Source organism: Meriones unguiculatus, chromosome 2, assembly GCF_030254825.1.
Source record: "Meriones unguiculatus strain TT.TT164.6M chromosome 2, Bangor_MerUng_6.1, whole genome shotgun sequence".
Taxonomy (NCBI): Eukaryota; Metazoa; Chordata; class Mammalia; order Rodentia; family Muridae; genus Meriones; species Meriones unguiculatus.
This window is the reverse complement of record NC_083350.1, coordinates 74,304,082-74,328,593: the sequence shown is the minus strand read 5'-3', so window position 1 is coordinate 74,328,593 and position 24,512 is coordinate 74,304,082. Positions and strand designations below refer to the sequence as shown.

The 24,512-nt window shown below is 48.6% G+C and overlaps 1 protein-coding gene and 1 pseudogene across 1 annotated transcript in view; one reads left to right on the top strand and one right to left on the bottom strand.

The window, feature by feature from the left end:
* The window catches only part of Lama3 (laminin subunit alpha 3), a 207,665-nt gene that overhangs the window by 68,398 nt on the left and 114,755 nt on the right, over positions 1-24,512 (top strand). The window contains exons 12-19 of the mRNA XM_021645417.2: positions 2,722-2,856; positions 13,687-13,824; positions 15,684-15,730; positions 17,068-17,167; positions 18,492-18,544; positions 18,750-18,855; positions 19,820-19,919; positions 22,339-22,495. Of these exons, the coding sequence (XP_021501092.2) occupies positions 2,722-2,856; positions 13,687-13,824; positions 15,684-15,730; positions 17,068-17,167; positions 18,492-18,544; positions 18,750-18,855; positions 19,820-19,919; positions 22,339-22,495 (836 nt within the window). The remainder of the gene's footprint in view (positions 1-2,721; positions 2,857-13,686; positions 13,825-15,683; positions 15,731-17,067; positions 17,168-18,491; positions 18,545-18,749; positions 18,856-19,819; positions 19,920-22,338; positions 22,496-24,512) is intronic.
* LOC110553481 (beta-centractin-like) lies at positions 813-1,853 on the bottom strand (annotated as a pseudogene).

The window sequence follows — 24,512 nt, the reverse complement described above, 5'->3', positions numbered from 1 at the left end:
GGAGCATAAAGAGCCATCTGCTAAGCAGAGAAGCAGTGAAGCATGGGGAGGAGCGTAGGGAGGAGATGGCGGGAAGACCACTGGGCTGGACTGGGGATGTTAAGAAATGGATAGGACTGCAAATGTTTGCTGTGTGCAATCGGCCTGAATATGTCTCCTCGTCAAGGATAGACCCAGCAAGACTGTGCAAGCATCCAGGCAGCCCTGTTAGTCCAGGTGGCATGAAACACACCAATGTGCCTCACTGGCCCTATGAGAGCTCCTGGCTGCTCCTTCTTCAGGCCATTCCAGGGGCCATTCCACTCTAGTCCTAGTGGGAGCCTGTCAGAGCAAAGGAGGCAGGTGAGTGCCTGGTCTTGGAGCGTCAAGACTGGAGCAAGGACCCACGGGCCAAGGTGGCCCTGCTGAGGGGCTCACCCCCACCTCAGCTCCTCAGTTCCCATGCTCCAGCTCGGGACTGCCGTCCCTCAAAGTTACCCTCTGTGTGTTTCTGCATGTGTGTTGAATGCAGTGGGAAGGAAGGGCTTCAGGCCAGCATGACTGTGCCACCTGCTCCGGGGTCAGGAAATACAGGGGACCGTAAACCTAGATGAACCCAGACGAAACGGGGTCAAGGGCTCTGGTCCCCTTTCCTCCCTCTCTCCCACACCCGCCCTCCTTGGGCGTTACAAGGTTTTGAGATGAGTCACATGGGAGCCATTTTCTTCACACTTCTTGTTGGATGCCTACATCTTCGTAAATGTGTCCAGTGAGGTGAGCATGGAGCCGCCAACCCACGAGGTGCACAGCCGTTCCTGAGGAGCTTCTTTACTTCAAGGCCTTGAAGGATTGAGTCCCTCCACCCCGCCCCCCGACAGCACAATATTGGAGAATAGTGTCCTGCCAAAGTCCACATTAGACTTGTGGGCAGCGAGGGCCCACGCTTCATGGAGCCCCTTACTCTCACCCCTCATCAGGTCTGCCTGGAAGAGTAGCTCGGGTCCCCAGAAGTGTGCACGCCCCACATCAGGCATGCTACCATTGGGAGGGTATACTGCACCTTCGCAGGCCAAGGCTTTGTCCTCTCATGGGTTGATGGACAAGTTGCAGGCTTGCTCTTTGACGGTCTGGACAACGCAAACTCAGCTGAGGTGTGAGGTCAGCTCCTTCCTTGTGTGGCAGCAGCCATGGATAATGAGAGACATCATGGCCGGCAATGTCCACCTGCATGATGCAGTGTGACCTGGCAAAGCCCTCACAGATGGGGACAGCGTGACTGTCCCCATGCCCTGAGCCTAAAACCACTCCTGTTGTGCCCCAGGCTGAGCATGGCCTCCATGGAGATAAACTGTGCAGGTCTCAAAGAAAGCCTCTGCCAACTCCGCCCAGTTTTTACTGGGGTTCAGTGGGGTCTCCGTTAGAAGAACAGGATGCTCCTCAGAGAAGCTCTGCAGCTGGGCCTTAGAGAAGACATACTAGCCGGGCACGGTGGCACACGTCTCTAATCCCAGCACTCAGGGAGGTAGAGGCAGGTGGATCTCTGTGAGATCAAGGCCAGCCTGGTCTACAAAGCAAGTCCAGGACAGCCAAGGCTACACAGAGAAACCCTGTCTCAAAAAAAAAAAAAAAAAAAAAAAAAGATGTGCCAGTCAGAGGACATTACAGTCTGAGCCAAGGTCCTGGGGTGAGCGTGTATTTGGTTGGTGTATTGGCAGCAGCCTGGTTGCTGGGAATGCCACGTGCCTGGCAGATTGTGTGAAACCATCCCACAGAAACCCAGGCGCACCCTAGGACTGCATTTATGTCGCTCCCTCATCTTAAACAATAGAAGAGAGAGCTGATGAGATGGCTACGAGTAGCCTGCTCTCCTCCATAGCACGGGGACCTATTTAGACCCCCATAAAAAGCTGGGCATGGGGGCGCAGACCCTATCACTGTAATACAACACCAACACCATGAGCAACTTGGGGAGGAAAGGGTTCATTTCATGTCACACGTCAGGTACAGTCTATCGCTGAGGGAAGTCAGGACAGGGGCCTGGAGGCAGGTGCTGATGCAGAGGCCGTGCTGGGTGCCGCTTGCTAGCCTGCTCCTTGGCTTGCTCGGCCTGCTCTCTTATACTCCCCAAGACGGCCTGTCCAGGGCAGCCCCACCCACAAAAGTCTGGACCCTCCCACATCAGTCACTAAGAAAACACACTACCGTCTGCCCACAGGCCAATCTGACAGGAACTTTCTCAACCGAGGCTCACTCTTCCCGAACGAATCTACCTTGTGTCAAGTTGACATAAAAGCAGCCAGCAAGACAGCTATAGTCTGCGCCTTGGTGGGATGGTAGGCAGAGACAGTGTGATCCAGGGAGCTTCCTGGTCAGTGGGTTTAGCCTACTTGGTGAAGTGCTAGATTAGTGAGAGACACCGTCTCAAACAAGGAATTTGTGACGTGACAGTCCCGCTGTACTAACTAGCATTCAATTGAGAAGAAAAAGCCGCCTCTTCCTAGGTATGAGTGCTGAAAGACTGTAATGATTGTACAAACCCATGTGCACCCTGAGTGAGTATGGCCAGTACCTCTGCCCTTCCCAAATCTTCCTTTTATTCCCTTTCTAGTGTTGTGTTGAGGGGTAAGAGGGCGGGCCAGCCGCAGGCCCTCCGCAGCAGTCTGCGTCACACAGGCAGGAACCTGGGGGACGCACAAAGTCCCCGCCACACAGCAGTCTCCTTGACAGTCTGTTTCTTTGCAGGGTGTGACTGCAACTTGGAAGGCGTTCTCCCAGAAATCTGTGACGATCGCGGCAGGTGCCTGTGCCGCCCTGGGGTTGAGGGCGTCCAGTGTGACTCCTGCCGCCAGGGCTCCTATTCCTTCCCAATATGCCAAGGTGAGAGGGCAGAACGCAGAAACCACCACAGGTTGGGCGCCTCCTGAGGGAGTACACACAGCCTTCCTGGCAGGGCAGTGCAGCCTGTGCTTTAACCAGATCCCCCACCTTTATAAGGATGGGACCCTTCCTGGCCTCTGAGAGCCTGCTCTGGCTCTTCCCACTCTATCCTCTCCTCTCTGGCAGCCAAGAGCCTGGGCCGGCAGTCGGCGCCTTGGGCTCAAGTCCTGGCTCCGAAAAGGCAGCGGTGTCACGAGTTTAGAAGCTGCCAGGTGGACAGGAGGAGGCAGGGATGACAGGGCACCGCCAGGCTGGTGTCTCAGCAGTCCCAGTCTGGTGCCGAAATCCTGGAGCGTTCTCGGGGATCCACGCTGGAAGCGTGAAGAAGCGGATTCTAGATCAGAGAAGCAGTCTGGCAGATGAACTTTGCGGAGAATGAAGGCCAAGGCAGCAAAACCACGAAGCCTCCCGCTTTTCCATGTCCTTCTCTAGGCTGCTACCGAAAGGCATGGCCCCATCTCAGGTGGGCCTCCACACATCAGTTAAGACAAGACAGTCCCTCACAGACACACACAGTTCCATGCTTGACTGTCATTTGTGCACCAACCGGCGAAGCCTCTGGTGCTGAGGAGAGACTAGCTCCAACGTCAGCTGATATTTTTCCATGCTGCTTCTGCCCCCTCTCCCTCGGCACTCTTAGGGCCTGCAGTCCTGGTCCCACTTCTCTGCCCTGTTTGCTTATATATCTACAAGCCCAGACCCCTCCTTTTCTTCCTCTCCACCCTCCCCTGTTCTGCTCATGGACCTCTCTCACTTGCTGTCACTTCTCAGCCTTCATCTCTCTTAGCCTCAGAAGGTCTCAGCTGTCCCTTCCCAGTTCCTGGGTCACTCGGCATGAAGCAGAGATGCGCCGTCAGAGCGGGAACATGAGCGTTTCCTGTGCAGAGCAGCTGCGCCTGAGTCCCGATGCAGTACATTCTATGTCAAACTGCTTAGGTGCTTTGGTTTGGTGACTTCGCCCCTGTATCTATTACCAGCTCGGGGGAAGGGAAAGATGTCCGCAGTGGTGAGGCTTTAGAGCATGAGTTGCAGGCTGCTTACTTTGTTGCGTTAAGTCTCAGTAAGTGAGGAGCTAGCGGGAGGAAGGGTTGGAGACAAGGTTTCCATTTCAGGCGTGCACCAGGGTCCTGACCTACAGGGACCGATGTATGGTGTAGGCGAGAGTGTGATAGGTTCACCATGAGACCAAAGCACAAGGGCCAAGTGAGCGTGGACAGAAACCACATGTCCAAATAAGCCTTTCTTTCCTCCTTTTAAGTTGACGTGAACATTTTGTCTCAGCAACAGAAAGCTGACTAGCACATTTTGCCTACTTAGAAATCAGGCTGGCATTGAAGCAGGACATTCTCCCCAAGCATGGTTGGATACCATAAAAAGCTAAAATGTTACGCTCAGGATGCGAGGCTAAGCACTGCACTCAGGGTCAGCCGCTTTGGACCCAGAGAACAGCATGTCTGGTTGCATGCGGGTTGATGCGCCAGGTCCCGCCTCTGAGAAAAAGGTATCGGTCGGGTCTGATGCTCTTTGGGTGGATGACACCTAAATGAACATTGGTACAAAGTCCCAATTTATTTCTAATATCAGAGATCAGACCTCTACTCTTGCCTGATGCGTCTAAAACAAAAAGGGGGAACTGTAGAGAGCTGCGGAATGCTATGCCTTAAAGATGGAGCTGGTTTCTGCCTTCCACCTTCCCGATGGTGAGTGCTCTCTGTCACGAACAATTCCACATTTGGCTAAGGCTGAGGATCTGGCTTGCTTCCATGTATGTGGACCTATTGCATTGCCCACGTGGCACACCGGGGTTGGCTACCCAGAGGCTATTTAAGCTGTGGGCTGGCTTTCCCCAGGGTCCGAGGATTGTTCAAGGTTCCTGAATAAACTGCATTGAAAAAAAAAAAAAAAAGAAATCAGGCTGGTAAATAAGGAAATGAGTTCTTTATATATATTGGATATTAGCCCTCCTTCAATTGCACCTTAGGTGTGAACTCTGGAGTAAGTGGTAGACAGTTTTCCAGCTACTTTTCTTCGTAGTCCAATGAAGCGTGTGCTGTTCCCATTTAGTTTCCATTCTTTCAGCAAAGGCAAAATACTTGGTGGCCGAAACTCCTCCCCTCTCTGTGGAACTCTTGTTTCTTCTGGAAAATCAAAAGGCACATCCACAAAGGTTGCCACTAAAGGAATTGGTCCCACGGCCGTGGGATTTGGTTCCCACATCCATGGAGGCAGGAGTAGCATAAACACATCCGAGCCTTATGAATGGAGCCAGCCAGGACAGCTCTCCTGAGCAAAATCAGGGTACCACAATCAAGAAGTGACGAGAACTGGACTAGGTCCTCAGCGCTCTGAGGAAGCTCCATTCTCTGTACCCCGGGAGAGGTTAGGGATTAAGAAGTGCTCAGATTTACCGGTGGCATTTTCCTCTTAAAAAGCAGACACGTGGCCAGACTGGCAGCTGTTCAGTAGCAGATGGTATGATAATGACTCTTAGTCCTCGTTTTAGATTTAGAGTTTGTACATTCATGGCAAGAATGTATTGTCTTGTGCATATTTTTTGAGGGTGTGTTTGGATCCAAGCGCCCAAGGCAGTGGATCTCAACCCGTGGGTTGCAACCCCTTTGGGAGTCAAATGACCCTTTCGCAAGGTCACCTAGGACCATCAGAAAACATAGATATTTACATTACAGTTCAAACAGCAACAGACTTTACAGTTAAGAAGTAGCAGCACAATAATTTTATGGTTGAGGGTCTCTACAACATGAGGAACTGTATTAAAGGGTCACAGCATTAGGAAGGGTGAGAGCCACTGCTCTGGGTCTTCCAAAGGCTTTGGAGCTCACCGGAAGTATCAAAATAACCAGGTCTGCTCGAGGCTCTGAGTGACAGGGCTAGCAGAACACTAGCCAGCTTTTCCCTGCTGTGCAGGTTTGCCGTCTGCCTCAGGTGGCCCCTGTCTGTGGTCCCAAGAGGAAGGTAGAGACTCACAAGACAGAGGTGGGAGAGAAACCTGTGCTCTCACCCACCCCTCTTCTCCTCTGCTTCTTCCTTCATTCTGCTGCCAATGTGGGGACAGAGAGAGCATGGCTTAGGCTTCGGCGCTCAAGCTGCAGGTCTTGTTCTTGTATTTCTCAGTGGGAGACACGGGTCCTCACCCAAGGTCCACTTTCCCAGTGTTACCTCAAGTTTGGAACATTCTGGAGGAGTTTGTTTCTACAGAACATTCTGTGTCTGTCCTTCTCCTCCTCTTGTGCGTGCCTTTTTTCTTTCTAAAGATAAATTTTATACCTGTTGCTATTTGTTTGTTTGTTTGTTTGTTTGTTTAATTGTACACACACATTTGTGCCATGGTGGGGGTCATAGGACAGCCTTTGGGAGCTGGCTCTCTCTGTTCACTGTGTGGGTTCCAGGGATCAAACTCAGGCCACGAGGCTTCGCGACAGGCTCCTTTGCTGGCTAAGCCAGCTAAAGGCCTGTGTTTGGCTTTTTCATGTGGTTCCAGGGATTAAACTCAGGCCATCAGGCTTGAAGAGCAAGTGTTTTTACCCGCTGTGCAATCTTGCTGCTCCTTATGATCTTTTTCTTTAGAGAGAGAACTACTCAACCTTGCCCCAAATGCTACATCAGATATGTTTGCTGAAGTCGGTCCTTATGGCTTGCCCTTTATTACTTTAAAGATGTTTAAAAAATTAACCAGGACACTTCTTTAAAAGGAATTAAAAACAAACACGTCTAAGCTGCTCTTGAGACTGCAGGCTTGGAGTTGTGCTTTTCATTAAATTAATTGACTCCAGACTTCCAGGGCACAAGGCCATAGCGTTCTTTTTACTTTGATTCACCCAACTGCCCTGTAATTTTATTTCATAGAATCAAATCACCAAAAAGAGACTGACTTGCGAAGATGTTCGCACACACAAGACTTACATGTGCGTTTGTGTTCAGTCCAACCCTTTGTCTTCAGCCTGGCACACAACTGTGACTTTCTCTGTTGGCGAGGGAGGTGGCAGAGGGACCACTCCCCACTTCCTCCTCTCATGTCTGCCTTCCTTCTCCTTCCTCTTCATTTGTCTCTTTGTCACCCTCTTTTCCTCCTCCTGCCTGAGCTTTCCTTTTCCTGTTCTGGTATGAGGGTAGAGTGGGCTGTGGAGAAAGCATATCCCTGAGACCGCACACGGCACTGAAGCCTCTGCCACATTCACCTGTGGCAGATGCCCAGGAAGAGCCCTAGTCTGGGATGCTCAAGGGAGGCCGCTGGGAAAGCTGGCAGCCACTCTGGGACAAAACAAGGAGCACATGGCTGGGGACAGAGAACTCTCTGGAGCCAAGTTTTGTGCAGCTTTGCCTCAGACTGGCCCTTCATTTTGTAGGTCATTTTTCCCCCTAAGAAAAGATCTAAGGTAGTTGCTGGGAAGGCTTAGCCTATCCTAAGGTTTATGTCCCGTTGCAGAGAAGTGGACTGACATATATGTCATGGGACCTATTGTTGGCCTTGGGGATTTGGCTGGTAATGTACCAATCTATTTTCTATAAGTAAGGAAGACATTCTGGGCAAACATCACTTCTATACTAAGGGGCTCTGTGTGCTTTCATTTGCCTCTTGTCTGTGCCGTGCTGCTGTGAAGGTGGAGGCTGGCTGGCTCGCAGTGGGACTTTCTGGTGGCCCTGCTGCAAGGTTCAAGATAACACCTGTCAGGAGTACGTTCAGGTTACGACTCCAACTAGGATTTCCAGGGTCACTCATTTTTATTTCATGGTCATCTGTTTGGCTTTCTCTGTGGACCAGGACTGTGCTCAGGGCTAGGAGACAGTAGAGAACATGATGGCCAAGCTTCCTGACCACTGGAACTTTTGTTCTTACGGGCCTGGCAGCTCTGATCTAAAAGCCCAAAATACTCTAAAATATGCTTTAAAATTATTATCATTATTACGTGTGTGGTAGCATGCCAAGGGAGCTCGTGAGTGCAAGGGCATGAGTGTGAAGGTCAGAGGACAACTGTGCAGACAGCTATCCTTCGCCTCTCTGTGGAAGAACTGACCTCTGCTCTCCAGGCTGGTGTGGCAAACACTTTTATCCCTGGTCCATCCCCCTGACCTTAAATCAGCCGCTTATGGGCCAGGAAAAACATAATTTCTACATCAGGCATCATGTGACAGGTCACAGCCAAAATAGATGTGTGTTAAAATTTTTGTGTAAGGCTGGGCATGGGACCACACGCCTTTAATCCCAGCCCTTTGGAGGCAGAGGTAGGAAGATCTTCAAGAGTTCAAGACTGACCTGGCTACATAAAGAGTTCTAGGCCAGGCAGGACTATAGAGTGAGACCCTATCTCAAAAAGGAAAAAATAAAAGGTATAAAATATCTTTAGGCTATATGTTATGTATATATACGTATATATAACATATATGTCTCATGAGACATACAGATTTGAGTTTAAACTCAAGTCCCATCTGCAAGATTTCTCACTACATATTTGCAAATGTCTGAGACACTTGTGTTCCAAATCACAAAGAAGGGGCACTCAGTCAGCCTTAGTTTTATACACCTTAGGAGTAAAAGTGTTCTGGGCCTACACAATGTGAGGAGGATAGGGAAAATGCAAATACTTCAGGAACTCAAAGGACCCAGACCAAAACAAAGAAGAAAATGAGGCTGTTTTGAAGGCTTCGCACGCAGGGTTTCCAAGAGCGTGGAAAGGACTGCCAGGGTTGAGGTTGGAGTTTGGAATTTGGCAGCTGTGAGGGCGGCTGGAGTAAAATGAAAAAGCACCGTGGCAGACAGAGCTACTCACCGTTTAAAGCTTGTTTAAGGTCAAGTCTTTCCTTTCCAGAGTGTGGCCACATGGCCTGGGGCAGCCTCTGTGGCCCTAAGGACCAGTGTCTGTGCCATCCGTATGATGTGCCCTCTCCATGTGCCCGGCAGCTGCCCGATGCCTTCATGCTTGCTATTCTGTTTGTACTCACTGCCCTAAGAGAGTGGGAGAAAGAACCCGAATCAGCCAAGCTTTGCCCGCAACCCCAAGGCGTGGGTGTGTGCGGAGGGATTTATTGTAAGGAATTGGCTTGGCATTGTGGGTACTGGAAGGTCTAAAATCCACTGGGTAGGCTGGCAGGCTGGAGCGGATCTGACTTTCACACAATAAGGTCAGTGGACAGGCTGGAGGAGTAGTGCCTGTTGTTTAAAAAGTGTTCGTCTGCCTTCTCCCGAGGATTTTGGGTGGAGTGGTTGGCAGCCACCCACAATGAAGGGTTATCTGTTTTACCCACGTCTGCCAACCATCCCTTCTAAAACATACCTTCCCATCAGCACCTCACCTGGTACCTAGCCAAACACCTGGGAACCATAGCCTAGCCAGAGTGGCTCGTAAAACTAAGCAACACAAGGTAACAGGGGCTCCTGTTACCTTGGCACTCCTATGCGTGTCTCCACACCACGCTTTACCTCTGAATCTGCTTCCTGAACTCATGCGTCCTGGTTGTGGGAGAACCAGCATCTCATCCTGGGCACACGCGGGGCACCAGCAGAGTTCTGTCTATAACCTCCCTTGACCTTTTCCATTGTCACTGACTATTTCGGCAGTTGCTGGGTTGTCTATTCTAGCTATGGATTTCAGAACTGGAAAAATAGTAACAGAATAGTTTGGGAGGTAGGTGGGAGGGAAATGCCCCTGACCACCTGGTCTCCATACTGTGACAGCAGCATGGCTGTTCTGACTTTCTGGCCTGTCATGGTAATTCCATCATCTTGTTCTGGGTGGTTAATGGGTGCAAACCTTTGAGGCCTGCTATCCCAAGAGCTTCCCTGCATATACATTTTCTAGTTCTATGGTATTAGAACTCCTAGTTAGTGTTCTTTCACATATGTAATATTACACGTCTATTTGTTCTTCCTTTCATAGCTTTTGGTTGTTGTTGAGTCCTCATGCACACGATTCAGCCATCCACATTCACAGTGGAATTCATGCCTCCTGCTCAGTTCAATGCCTCTGGGAAGACCCTCCTGGACAGCCCAGAGGGGTGGTTCCTAGGTGGTTGCAAATCCTGCAAAGTTGACAGCGATAATTACGTTATTCCTTTCTCGATGTTTCCTACAGACGCTTTGCAAGGCTGTGCTGTAATTCTGCCACTCTGGGTTGGAGGCAGGGTGGCTCTCAGCAGTCTTTGTCTGGAGGCTGTAGAAGACTGGGACTTCCTCTGGGAAAGACACGAGAACTGTGGGGTCTTCATGCTGTGTGTGAGCTGGGCCTTCAAATTCTAGAACTCTCTGGCTCTGCCTCTACTCTGTGCAGCGTGAGTAGAGACAACCAGCTAATGCCATTATAGTCGTTGGTTGACATAGACCAAACCAACCAACCAAACAGCAAAACAAAAACCCTCTGTTACCAAACACTCAGAATATTGCATTCATACGTGTTTGATAGGAGTACCTGGGAGCAAAATGTTTGCATCTGTACATGTAGGTATATCACTGATCTCTTCATTGAAGGGCATAGTCAATAATGCTTCTATAGGTAATTAGGCTAGAAAGCCAATCCCAGAAGCCCCCAAACCAAGCCACACAGCACAGAGACTGTCCCTCTAGAAGGCAGACTATCCTGCATTGATAACAGCCACACAGCACAGAGACTGTCCCTCTAGAAGGCAGACTATCCTGCATTGATAACAGCCACACAGCACAGAGACTGTCCCTCTAGAAGGCAGACTATCCTGCATTGATAACAGCCACACAGCACAGAGACTGTTCCTCTAGAAGGCAGACTATCCTGCATTGATAACAGCCACACAGCACAGAGACTGTTCCTCTAGAAGGCAGACTATCCTGCATTGATAACAGTTTAAGAAGAACCAAGACCTACACTTGGCTCCAGAGAAACAGATCCATTAGAAACACACACACACACACACACACACACACACACACACAGAATGAGAGAGAGAGAGAGAGAGAGAGAGAGAGAGAGAGATAGGAGGGAGGGAGAGAGGGATTTAGTTCACACCATTATGATTTGGGCTGTTAGGTCCAGGATCTGTAAGGAAAGCCAGCAGGCTAGAGACCTGGGAAAAGGCTATGTCGTAGCTTGAGCCTAAATAAAGGCTGCCTGCAGACAGAACACCTTTAGGGGGACGTTCCTTTTTCCTCTAAGGGCTGCAGCTGACTCTATGAAGCCCATCCACCTCATAGAACGTAATCTGATTTTCCTAAAGTCTACATTTCTATATGATGGAGGGGGCTATGATAGGATCAGGCTGGCCCAGAACTTCCTGTATAGCCTAGGTTGACCTGGCCTCTGCCTCCCAGGGTGCTGAAATGACGTTCTGTCTAGCAAATCTACCAATCTGAATGTTAGACTCATATTAAAAAAACCATTTGTAGCAACATTGATACTGGTGTTTGATCAAACGTCTGGTGACCACTGCCGAGCCAGGCTGAGTCATAAAAAAGCAGTCACGGAGGCCAAGAACATTTCCCCAGAAATCTGCCCAAGATAGGAACTTAATCGCCACAAACAGAGGCTTGGCAGGGCCACAGGCACAGGAGGGAACCGTGGTGGAGAAGTGGCGCAGTATCTGTGTCCTTGTTCAGACGGCTCCCGGCGGCAGGCAGAGTGGCACTGGGCAAGATTCTCACACTGTGTGTGAGGTAGGGCTCTTCACACTGCTTCCCTAATCCCCGAGCTCCGCCTCTGGAATTCTTGTTCTTTGAGATCCGGAATGTGCACGCTTATATTTTCCTGCAACACAACACCTAGCCATACTATCATTAAATGCAGCAGAAACACAGCTGAATGCCGGTCACTGTGTGCTGGAATGATGGATCCAGACAGGAGGGCGGGATGGTAGCACTTTCTCTCCTTCTGCCACCGTGTCTCTCAGAAACAGCCACATGGCCTCTTGGATTCCTGGGTCATCTGTTAATGAGGACACCAGCCTCGTTCCACTCTCTCAGTGACAGTTTGTGACTGCAGCGACAGTGGAGTGCACACTTGTTAGTCATTAGCATTCATATTAAAAAGACCTTTTCAGAGTAAGTCCCCATGTTGGCTCTGGCCACATGCTGAGGATGAAAAGAGAAAGCGTGGTCTTGGTCTCACCCCTCAAAGGCTCTTTGCCCTAAAGCTTAGTCATACAGTGTCTTTCAGATCCCAAGGCTGCCTAGACACCACATCAGACACAGATCCCAAGGCTGTCTATACACATCACCATCAGACACAGATCCCAAGGCTGTCTATACACATCACCATCAGACACAGATCCCAAGGCTGTCTACACACATATATCAGACACAGATCCCAAGGCTGTCTATACATATCAGATAGCAGACTTTACCTATGGATGGTTCCTTCTCCATGGTTCCAACTAGCATGGAAATTTGGGGACCTTGCAAATGAGGCTCTCTCTCTCTCTCTCTCTCTCTCTCTCTCTCTCTCTCTCTCTCTCTCTCTCTCTCTCACGCACACACATGCGTGCATGTACAATTAATTTTTTACTATATATATAGTTAAATTTTCACTGAGTACTTTACAAACTTGACAGTCAGAAGTGCTAGTTCACTGGTGCCCATCAATCCAGCATGGAATGGCCAAAGGGGCATCTCTGCATGCGTTTGGGGAGATGGGAATAGTAATGGCAGAGCAAACACCGAGGGACTCCCTATGCCGAGCATTGAACTCAGTGATCTCCATGTTTCACGACTGGTAATTCTGTAATGACCTCAGGGGATAGGTTTGTTATCAACTCCAGTTTACAGAAGGACAAACTGAGGCCTAAAGAGGCCAAGTCACTCCTACGTGAGTGTGTGCATGTTTATTGGTATGGCTGATGTTTGGACCCAGATGTATCTGACCCCCTGGTAGGGCGTGGGGAGGAGCCCTTTGCTTCATAGACTAACTTAGTAACTTAAAGAATCCCTTTTAACTCCTGACCTTTCCTGTGTAATTGTGGAATTCAGTAAGATGATCTCTCCAGTTCTTTCCAGATCTTGTGAAGATTGGAGGCTCTTGGTAGTAGATGTTAGCCAGGCCGTTCACCCTGGTTACCTCTCCCAAGAGCACGATCTTCACAGTGCAAAGAGGAGTGACACTGAGCTCCTGTGGGCCCGTGAGGGTTTCTACACACAGACACAGGAACCGATCCGGTGGGAAGGGAGTGAGGAGGGGAGAGGCCAGAACCCTGGCCTGCCTGTGCCTGCTTGCCTGCTTCTTTAGACAGAGGTGGTGGGGTAGGGTGGAGATGCTGGAATGGCTTTCCCCCGCATACCCAGCCCTGCCCGTGTAACTCTTTCCCCAGCTGCTCCACTACACTAGACTGAGAAAGTGAATATGAATAGAGCAGGGGAAAACTGAGGACACGTACAGGCTGATCCAGACTAGAATAGCGTGTTTGATCCTAGCTGGATGAGGCATTGGCACTTACTCTTCCTTCATTCCTTCCTCCTCCTCCTCTGAGAGCCATTGTTGAACATGAGAAGCACTCTTCCCCCTAAGCACCCCTTTTCCACCAGTCATGCTGAACACAAACTGACAACAGCAATAAGATTAACGTCATAGGTCCCACCTGGGAGGGACATCATTTACCTGTCAGGTGATCTTTGGTCCCTACCAAGCAGATGACAGGGTCAGTCCCATGTAAAGGAGGGGAAACTGAGGCTCAGCTCAGTCAAAGGCCTGAATCTGGAACTTGAATTTGTCTTTCTGGCCAGTCTGGGGGTGCTGCCTCGGTCGCTGCCCTGTTTACTCTGTACCTCATGCCTGAGTCTGATCAGGCTCTCTCACACAGCTTGCCAGTGCTCGACCATTGGATCCTATCCGGTACCCTGCGACCCGCTGACTGGCCAGTGTGAATGCCTGCCTGGAATAGCAGGAAAGCAGTGTGACAGGTGTCTCTCGGGAGCCTACGACTTTCCCTACTGCCAAGGTAAGGAGCCCAGCAGCCTGCTGGAGGCATGGCTCTCAGCTGAGTGGGTGCCGCCAGCCTCTGGGAGAGGAGGCGTGATCGGTCTTCCCTAATTTGACTCTAGCCATCCTTAATACTTGGTTCAGAACCCAGGCCAACTTCATCGAAAGCACGTAGGTCACTCTCGACCTCAGAGACAGTTGGTGCCTATTGAGAACAATTTAAATTCTCATTCGTAAAAACAAATAAAAATAAAAACAAAGAAACCTGGGTTTCTGAGTTCACACGTCACATCTCTGCATTAGCGTGGTGAAAGCGACCCCATGGAGTTTGCCCTTGCAGTTGTGTGATGCCTGTCCCATGCACCAGCATACCTTCTCTCCGTGGTGACTTTCAGTGTTGATAGGGGTGGCCATCTTTGTTGTGGGCTAAAAGGGACCAATTCAGTGTTCTGCCCGCATTTCCCCAAGTTCCTTAGAGTGGGCCACCTTAGGGTTCCCAGTAGTCCCAGCTTGGTGATTTCAGAGCTCTCTTATGCCCCTGAGGGAGGCAGTTTGCAGGAGACAGGCCCCGACTTCCCAACAGAAGATTACAGTTGCTGTAGGAACCTCCTTCTTTCTGCTGATACGGAGCTGGGCAGGACCAGGAAAAAGAGCAGGGTGCATTTTCTAGAGTCTTCTTAATCAGAATTCCCCGGACCAGGTTTTCTGGAGGGTAGAAACTGCAGGCAGCAGTGGCAGGACTTGCCCTGAGAAAGCCTGCGGTTCCCCGTGTGGGCCTCAGGCCGGTGAATGTGGTGATAGAGGCAAAGCAGCCCTATACCAGAGCTGGAGAGTGACCCTGTCCATGCGGGAGGAGCCCAGGCCTCCGCATGGTCAGTATGGGGGACAAAAGGAGAGAAAGGGAGGTGCGGGCTACTGGAGAAGGATGGGGCCGAGGGTGAGGAGGGAGAGAGGGGACACAATGAGAAACAAAGACAACATTAACAAAGAGGAAACACAGGCAAAAAAAACGAGGGACAGTTTGTAGGGCTATGTGATCCCCTTATGCGTACATCCCAGTGACGAAAGCCAGCCTCAGAAGCGGGCTCAACCAGCCTGCTGTCAGGGTGACACCAAGACATTCCAAGTGCTCAGCCATGGTCTCTGCAGGTGAGGGCGGGAAAGCACACCAGCTGGCCTCACCAAGAACTTCAGTGCAAGGTGATGATAAGCCCTTGTCCCTCGGTTACAAAATGAAGTTGGTAATTCTGGAACTTCTTCTGAGTAGACAATATGATCTTGTTTCTATTTACATTTAAAAAGAGGTGCAATATCACCCCCTTCTGGACAATTGTAAAGATGCTCAACGTTTCAGTCTCTCTAACCATCGCCATTGGAAAGGAAGCTTTGCAGGGTGGTAGGGAGGGTCTGGGAGGAGCTGAGGGAGGGGAAAGAATATGGTAGAGATACAGTGCATGTGATTCTCATATATATACTAAAAATGAACTATAGAAAACGTTAAGCAAAAGAGGAAGCTGTGTTCCTGGGCCGGCCAGTTATTGGGTTATATGGGGTCAGAATGAGCAAGAGTCATGAAGGACACCTGGCATGCCCTAGCGCGAGTGACACAGTCTTTGTAACTCAGCTATCAAAAGCAGAAATGTGGATGCACTTTCTTAAAAAAGCAGTATTTTAAAAAACTGAAGCTGAATGGGCTGGTGCACGCCCTTAATCCCAGCACTCGGGGGTCGGGGGCAGGTGAGTTCAAGGCCTACAAATCGAGTTTAGGACAGCCAAGGCTACTCAGAGAAAAACCAGTCTCAGAAAAAAAAAATTTTTTTTTTTTTAAGTATCCAAAACATTAGACAGACATTTGTAACATTTCTGAATCCTATACAGGGTCCAACGGTGTTTGTGACCCAGCTGGGACCGCTGACTCCAGCCTGGTAAGTAGGCGATCTGTGTAAAGGGTCAAGACTAACCATGTAGAAACGTCCTGAAATTAACATAAGGGCAGATCCAAACTGCTTCCAGAGGGCAGCCTCAGCCATGGCTCTAAATGCAAGATGCATATAGATTTTGTACTTCGTGTTTTTTTTTTTGTTTTTTTTTTTTTTTGTTTTTTTTTTCTTAAACAAAAGAATAAACGTACTTTGAGCTTGTATTCTGAGTCCTGGAATTAGCTCTTCCTGGAGATTGCTGTGAGGGTATCTCATTATGGAGAACCATCAAGGCTCTACCATGGCCAAGAACTTGTTAAATAAATCTGGCCATTCAGAAAACTGTTACATGCTCTCTATTTTATTCCAAGCACATACTGTGGTGCTTTGAGCAATTTCCTAAGACCCTTGAGACTTCTCTCTCTCTCTGTGGCCTCACATCTTGGCCTCTGAGGTTCTGTTGTTCCTGCTCTGAGGCTTGGTGACACTAAGGGCAGGCAGGAATTAGACATCTCACAAAAGCACTCACAGATAAGCACTGGTCTTCTCTTTGAGACACTCATGTTTTTTAATAAATGTAATATATATTTGGAGGCTAAAAGGCCTCAGATGTAATTCCTGAGGGATCATCCACCAACTTTTTGAGTAAGGTCTCTCATTGGCTCGTAGTTCACCAAGTAGGCCAGGCCCTGGAGGCCTGCCTCTTTCCCCCTCCCAGCACTGGGACCACTTACCGTCATGCCAGGCTTGTAAGATGTGGGTTCTGGGGATCAAACTTGGGCCCTCACACCTACAAGGCAAGAACTTTAGTGACTGAGTCATCTTGTCAGGTAGCACAATGTTTTAAACAAGAGAGATCTTTAGAGTTTCCTTTCTCTACATTTTCTGAGTGCATTTAACCTCATGCATAAGTTATTAATGTATAATGCAAGCATGTGCTGAAACATTCAGGGGCTGGAGAGATGGCCCAGTAGTTAAGAGCACTTACTACTCTTTCAGAGGACTCAGGGTCAGTTTCCAGCACCCACATGGTGACTTACAGACATCCTTAACTCCAATTTAAGGGGACCAGGTGCCTCCTTCTGGCTTCCTTGGGCACCAGGCACACACATGGTACACATACATACATACATGCAGGTAAAACACTCAAATGCATCAAATAAAAATAAACTATTTTTTTTAGGTCAAAAGACTCTTTAAAGTAATGATGGACTTTAATGAATCCCTTGACTTATCTTTCATGGTCAAAATTAATTTTGGTGACAAAGCTTTGCTTAAAAACACATGTTTGAAACAGGTCTGAATTTCAAGAGGCCAAACTTCAGTTTGATTTTCATTTCCAGGGTTATTGCCAGTGCAAGCTCCATGTTGAGAGTCCTACATGCAGTGTCTGCAAACCATTATATTGGAATCTGGCCAAAGAAAACCCCAGAGGATGTTCAGGTGAGCTGTTGCATACCAACACATCTTTCAGGGTCCTCACGTCTTCATTTTTTGCCTTCTCGGTGCCCACATAGACAAGACAGCACTTTTTTCTCTTTTGATTGAAAATAAATTCTTCCCTCATACAGTGCATTGCAACCAGTTTCCCCTCCCTTCACTCCTTCTAGCTTCCCCAATCCACATCCCCACCCCCACTCCTCCTCCATTTCCTCTTCAGAAAAGAGCAGGCCTCCAAGAGACAACAGCCAGACAGAACAAAACAAGATTCAAGAAGACAAAGCAAAAGCCCCCATATTGAGGCTGGCCAAGGCAACCCAACAGGAGGAAAAGAGTCCTAAGAGCAGGCAAAAGATCCAGATACGTCCACTCGTGCTGTTAGGAGTCTCACAAGAACACCAATCTAACAGCCATAACTTACACACAGAGGACCTGGGGCAGGCCGCATGCATGCTGGCTGCTTCCATCTTTCTCTGTGAGCCCATGAGAGCCCTGCCAGGTTGATCTGGTGGGTCTTGTTAAGACAGCCTTTTTGAATCCCCTGGAACTCCAGCAGCAGATTGGAAGTGCTAAGATATGCAGTCCTAGCACGAACAGCTACTTGGTTCTTGGCCTGTCTGTTGGGACACAGCCACCATTGGGCCACTGGGATCACACCGCACTCTGGAAGCCATTCTAATAAATCCCCTCTTTTATGTATCAAAAAAAAGAGAGAGAGAGAGAGCCTTTTTGTTAAACCAATTTGATTGGTTCAACATGCTGCATAATGCTTCGTGCAGGGCAGAAACTTCTGTCATTTTTAGACAAAGAGGTATCTACACTGTTGCTGTGTGAATTTTGCTATTTTCAGAGGCAGCCACTTGATAAGTGCCTTTGGACTCTCTGTTTTTATAAACCACTCTTTATGGATTAATTTGAATGCACATATTATAACAATGACATGCACGTCTATTGCACCTTCGTTCTGTGCAGTTATTAAATCCAAAGATGACAAGTAAAAACACAGAACAAAAGGTCTAAGCAAAATGACAATCTTTAGGGTAGAGTCTATTTTTATACAGGCACATCAATAGTGACCTTGACGTTGGAAACCTTCGTAAACTCTGTGCTGGAGTAGCCAAAGCTGGGCATTACTCCAGATAGATTGTATTGATTGACCTGCTCTAATAACTTCAGATTTAGGCCCAGCAGTGGAGGCTGAATGTTGCTTTAGGCCGCAGGAAAGTCCAACCACGAAAGTTGTATTGTAGGCATATACTGTCCCCAGGGCTGGGGAACTGTTCTCATCTAGGCCCCGGCCCACAGACACTCTCTTTTCTCTTCACAGAATGCCAGTGCCATGAGGCAGGGACAGTGAGCGGAATTGGAGAGTGTGGACAGGTAATGGCCAGTTTGCGTGTGATGGCTGTAGGGTGCTGCAGCGGTTGATGGCGGGCTTTCTGGGAAGGGGGCTGTCCCTCACTGGTCGTCCAACCATGGGCATACTTTCCCAGTCCTGGCTACAAGGCTTCTGACTGCATGATGAGCCCGTTCTCAAGCTAAATCCTAGGTCTCAAACGCTGCTGTCTGGCTCGTTGTTCTGCAGGAAGATGGCGACTGCAGCTGCAAAGCCCACGTGACTGGGGACGCCTGTGACACCTGCCAAGATGGGTATTTCTCTTTGGAGAAGAGCAGTTATTTTGGCTGTCAAGGTAAATACGCACAGCAGAGCTTGGGCAAGGCTAAGTGCTAAGGGACTGCCAGGGGCCCTGCCTTGAGTGCAGCTGACTTTCAAGGATGCGGCCCGGACATGCTGTCTCGAGAGCTCGGCCAAATAGTCAGTTGACACTTGCAGTGAATCTAAACCAGTGCCGTTTCCGGTTCTCTTCCACCAGAGCACTGCTGGGTCGTTTCTAAACTGTGTATCTGTGGGATGGAGGGCATGTGCTAATATTGACTAAGACCAAGAGTGAGTGAGTGAGTGAGTGAGTCAGTCAGTCAGTCAGTCAGTCAGTCAGTCACCTTAAAGCTCTGCTTTATGTTATCTAAAAAGCCAGATACTTAGATATAGGGCTGTGTTAAATAATGAAATTTCAGAAGAGGGTGGCCCATAAGGCTACTTCTTATGTACATACTTTACAGCAGTTCTGGTTTCTGTGTGTGTTCATGTTCATGTGTGTGTGTGCCTCTGTGTACAGGGCCAGAGGTTCAAGTCAGGTACCACTCAGTTGAGCTCCACTTTATTTTTGAGTCAGGGTCTGTACCGAACCCAGAGCTTGCTAGTTTGGCTAGCCCGAATCAGTAGGTCCCAGGTATCCTCCTGTCTCTGCACCCTCAGCTGTGAGAGTACAGGTGTGTGCTGTCACTCTTTCCACGTCTGTGTGGGAAGCACTTCACTGACTGATCCCTCTTCCCAGATACTGGGCTACTATTACCTTCCCTGGACAGCAGCCTACCCACCCGCTGGCTTGTAGTCACACATCCTGAAATTAGCGGCAGACCTTTGAGGGGACAGGCCACCCTTGTTTGGGACAGCCATGCCTGATATAAGAGAGGGCAGAGGGAAGAAAGCAGCCCACCGCAGTGCTGGGACCATCACAGCTGTCTTCTCATGGGAGGGAAACATCTGTCGGGGAGATAGTTCGGTAGTAACCCCAGCTGTTTCCTGACTTCTAGGGTGTCAGTGTGACATCGGTGGAGCGCTCACCACCATGTGTAGTGGGCCTTCGGGAGTGTGCCAGTGCCGAGAGCACGTTGTGGGGAAAGAGTGCCAGAGGTGAGTCTTCGGGGAGTTTCTCTACGCACGCATGTCACCGAGGCCATCTTGGTCTCCTGATTGTAGGATTCCTACAATCCTAAGGAGGTAGATGAAGCTGCCAATGTAGTTGGACCCCGGGCATGTGACTGTGAGCTAATTAGAATAGGAGATACAAAACCCCCTGCCCCCCAAAGTCCTCAGGCTTGAAGTGAACAGGTGGAAGAAGCCAGTAAAATCAATCAATCGATCGTTTTTAAAAAACAAAAACAAAAAAACAAAACAGTGCACACTGCGCCTGCTGGGAGCTGAAGCAGCTCTATAAGCCACAGCACAGAGCGGCCAAACACAGAGCCAGCTCTGTTCTGGGAGGAAAGAATCAGGGGGCACCCCACAGCTGCCCAGGCTTCTGGACCAATGCCACTCAGTTCCTGTTTGTGTCCCTGGAGTGAGGGAGCGGAGCAGTCAGGTGAATTAGAATGAGGTGGGTGGGGAATGTTTTGAAACAGAGGCAACTAGAAAGGAAGCCAGGAACAGAGCAGGAGGGGCAAATCGGGGCAGGGCAGGTATATGAGCTCACGTGTCTCTGGGTGTGATGATCCTACTGTACGCGTTTCTTCCGTGGAAGGAGGAGAAATTGAATTCCGAACTCTTTGGCTCTCAGTCACATGCTGAAGCTGTGTGAAAGTCAAAGTTCTCAAAGTCTCAGACGCCTTCTTTACCCGCTTCATCACAGATCAACCAAAACATTCTTTGAGGCAGTTCTTTCTGAACGCTGTTGGCTGGGACTGTCCCCCCCACCCCACCCCCGCTGTCTCCAACACTGGCTTCTAAATGTCAGGGCCGCCCGGCTGTGCTCTTCCTCACTCTCTGTCACTGGTCCTTGCGGCTGGGCATTCCGGCAGAAGGCACATGCAGAAGCACAGGACAAAATAATACAACCCAGCAGAACCACATTCCTTACCTATCTGCAGATAAAGACACTGACTTTTCTCATTTTAGCAGACAGGACTATATGTTGAAATTTAGAATACACCCTTTCTGACGATAGTCAACGAAAACTGCAATAAAGTGTGTTAAGCCGGCAATGTGGGGTGGCGGAGCCACTCTGTCCAGAGGCACAGACCTTGTGTCCTAAATATTCCCAAACATTCATTATAGGTTTTGAAGTCATTCAGTGTGTTTCCTAACTAATTGTTGTGTTCATAAACATATATTCATTTTAGAAATTTCAATAAACTCATTCAAATAAAAAGGCAAAGAAAAATCCTCACTGTCCCACGGTAAGGTCATCTTGTAGGAGATTTTTGGTATAATTTTGCTTACAAATAAAATTTAGCATTTTCTTGCAAATTCATAAATCAGTTTCTTCAATTGTATAACCACAAGCATTTCTTAATACATTAAAAAGTCCTCAAATACCTATATGCCTATAAAATATTTTATAATTTATTTCCTTTGTAATTTTGGTTCACTCATGTTGCTTCCAATTTGTCACTGTTCGGAGCATGTTTGCATCCGTTCTTTAGAATGGATTTCTGGAGGAATTGCTGAGGCTCTGGGGACAAGCGCTCCTATGGATCTTTGTAAATCCTGTGATGGAATACAAGCATTCCTCACTGTGGTCAGGGTACAGGGCATGGCTTTCATTCCCATTGACTGATCTTTATGTCTTTCAGTCCACTAAGCGTTTCTGCTTCTCACCAGATCAGCATGAATATTGGTTTGAAGAACTCTTGAGTAGTTTGAGTGTGGACCACATGGCATTGTTTTTTTTTTTGTTTTTTTTTTTTTTTTTTAGCTTTTTCTGTGACTGCCACAATTGGACTTGTCAAAGGAACCCATCCATTAGCCTATAAATGTCTCAGCCTGTAAAGGTGCCTGTTGCCAAGCCCAGCCACCCAAGTTTAATCCTCAGGGCCCACACAGTGGGAGGAGAAAACCAACCCTAGCAGGCTGTCTTCTGACCTCCACACGCTTGTCTGTGAGCATGGGTGCACACACACACGTGCACCCACACGCAAAAACAATGAAAGTATAATAAAAAGTACACGTGTCTAACATACAGTATTATATTACGATGCTTAGCAACAGTGCCTGCCACATACCTATGTGAGTGTGAGAGTGTGAAGGACTGAGTGACAGAGCGTCTATTTGATTTTATTAGTTGTTGGCAGCCATTAAAACACAACAGGGTTCTGTTGTGCTAGGTGACTTCCTCGATTTAGGGCTTCGGATGGGCAGGTGATGGATGCACTCTGTGCCAACATTTCTCTGAATGAAAGCAATTGTTTAGAGCAAGAATGGGCGACAACTTTCCTCTGTTCTTATTAGATGGGCTTAGTTGGCAGCATTCCTTCAGCAGCCTCTATTTAAAAAAGGACATTCAGATCACCGACAAGCCTAACTTCTTGTGTCCGTTTCCTTGTGATGTATAAAGGCCTGAAAATTACTACTATTTCCCGGATCTGCACCACATGAAGCATGAGGCTGAAGATGGCACTGGACCCAGTGGAAGAGATCTGCGGTTTGGATTTGATCCCCTGGTATTCCCTGAGTTTAGCTGGAGAGGATATGTCCCAATGACCGCAGTCCAGGTAGATAGTCAGAGGACCACAGCTCATTGCGGGAGACCTGTATTTCCCCCATCTGCTAACCTAGACCTAGTCCTGGAAGCCTCTAGCCTCCATCCAATCTAATCTAAGCATAGAATGTTTTCAGCCTCTGAGACTTACTACTTACAGCTCACCCTTTCTAGTTCTTTCTGAACTCTGGCTGGCTGGTTCAACTCAGCTGTTCTGGCTCAAACTCCTCTCCTAGCTGACTGATTCAATCTGGCTTCTCCCAGCCTCTGACTGAATTGCTCTGCTTGTCCTCAAACTAACTCTAGCAATCTGTTCTAATCTTCTGGATCCCCCTCATTCTCTGGCTCATTCTGTCCATACCTGTGTCTAGTTTGTCCTCTTTTCAACCTGTGTCTAAAAATGCTCCCAATAAAACTGCCTCCGAATCCCCTGAACTGCGCTACCACGAGCCGAAATCCACTGCACTGCCTCTCAGCTCACTCTCAATCAAACTGCCTGAACAGAACCCAGAGATCTGCCTGCCGTGTCTCTTAAGTGATGGGACTAAAGCTGTGTACCACCATGCCTGGACCCAAGAGTTTCTTTACCTGAAACTGGCTTTATACCAGGCTGGCCTTGAACTCAGAGATCCGCTTGCCTCTGTCTCCTGGGATGAAAGGTGTATCTTTATTCCAGCAGAGTAGCCATGTTGCTGGATTAAAATTTCCCTACAAGGACTCATTTTCTCCAGAGTACTGGCTTGGAGGCCAGGCTTGGAATCTAGAATAGGGCAAGATTTTAACTAATAAGCATGTGCTTTGATTTCACAGTACATTGCTACTTTAATTTGGCCACTAAATCAGAAAATGAAAAAAAAAATGAAGAAAGATAGTATTTGTCTCTAGAGGCTTTTCATAGATAGAAGGAAATTTCTTAAGCGGTATTAGACTATATTAAAACCCAGAGGGCATTTTTCTTTAATGCTGTTTGTGGAAGATGCTGTGTTGTGTAGACTTCCAAAATGGCTAGCATGCTTCTCCTTCCCTTGCCCCTTCCCTTCACCTCTTCCACCCCTCTCTTTCCCTCTCCTCCCTCCTCCCTTTAACAGAGTCCCAGCTGGGGTTCATGGTGGTCTACGCTCTCAGTCCTGCTGCTTCAGCCTCCTAAATGCCATAGGAACAGTCATGCCTCACATCTCCCTGCTTGATGTTGGGGCCTTGGGGCGGTGCCTTTTAAAATCCTGAATTGCTCTGTAAAGGATGCGCTTCAGTGGTGTTTAGCTTTTCTGTCTCCTTTCCTACACTCATCTCTGCTGCACCCATCTATCCTGCCTTCACGGCAGAGTAAGGAATGTGTACATTATTTGTTTACCTGTAGGACTTAATGCAATATTTATAGCCAAACGTGTAGAGTCATTAAGCAGTTTTTATCCTCAGAACTTCTCCTTGAGGCTGTTTTCCTCAAGCTGCTTTTAGGTAGATAAAATCAGAGAGAGATGAGCTGATAGCCAGGGTCTCTCAGGACTTGTGCTTGGTAGATGGGAACTAGATAGGGAATCTGGATCAGTCCGAAGGTTGACCTTAATCATGTTTTTGCCTTGCCAAATTCTCCCCAGTGAAGCTGCCTTCACCAAACAGGACTGCAAGACACCCCACATTTCCCCTGTTCTGCCTACACACACCAATTCAGTTCCTTTCTCTTCTTTCTGAGATGGGGTTGCACTCTTCAGCCCTAGTTAACCTGGGGTTCATTATGCAGATCAGATTGACCTTTAATTCATAGCTCTCCACCTGCCTTTGCCTCTAAGTGCCTGGGTTAAGGGCCTACACCACCACACGAGGCTTGTTAAAAAGACTCATTATATGTTATGTGTATGTTGTGGGGAGGTATGACATGTGTGGGCGCAGGTACCAGAGCCCAGAGGAGGGCATGAGCCGCAGGGGGTTGTGAGCCGCAGAACGTGGGTGCTGAGAACCAGATTCACATTTTCTGCAAGCCCTTAGCTGCATCAGTCCCAGCTCGGTTCCTTTAGTGAAGATCTTCATTGTTC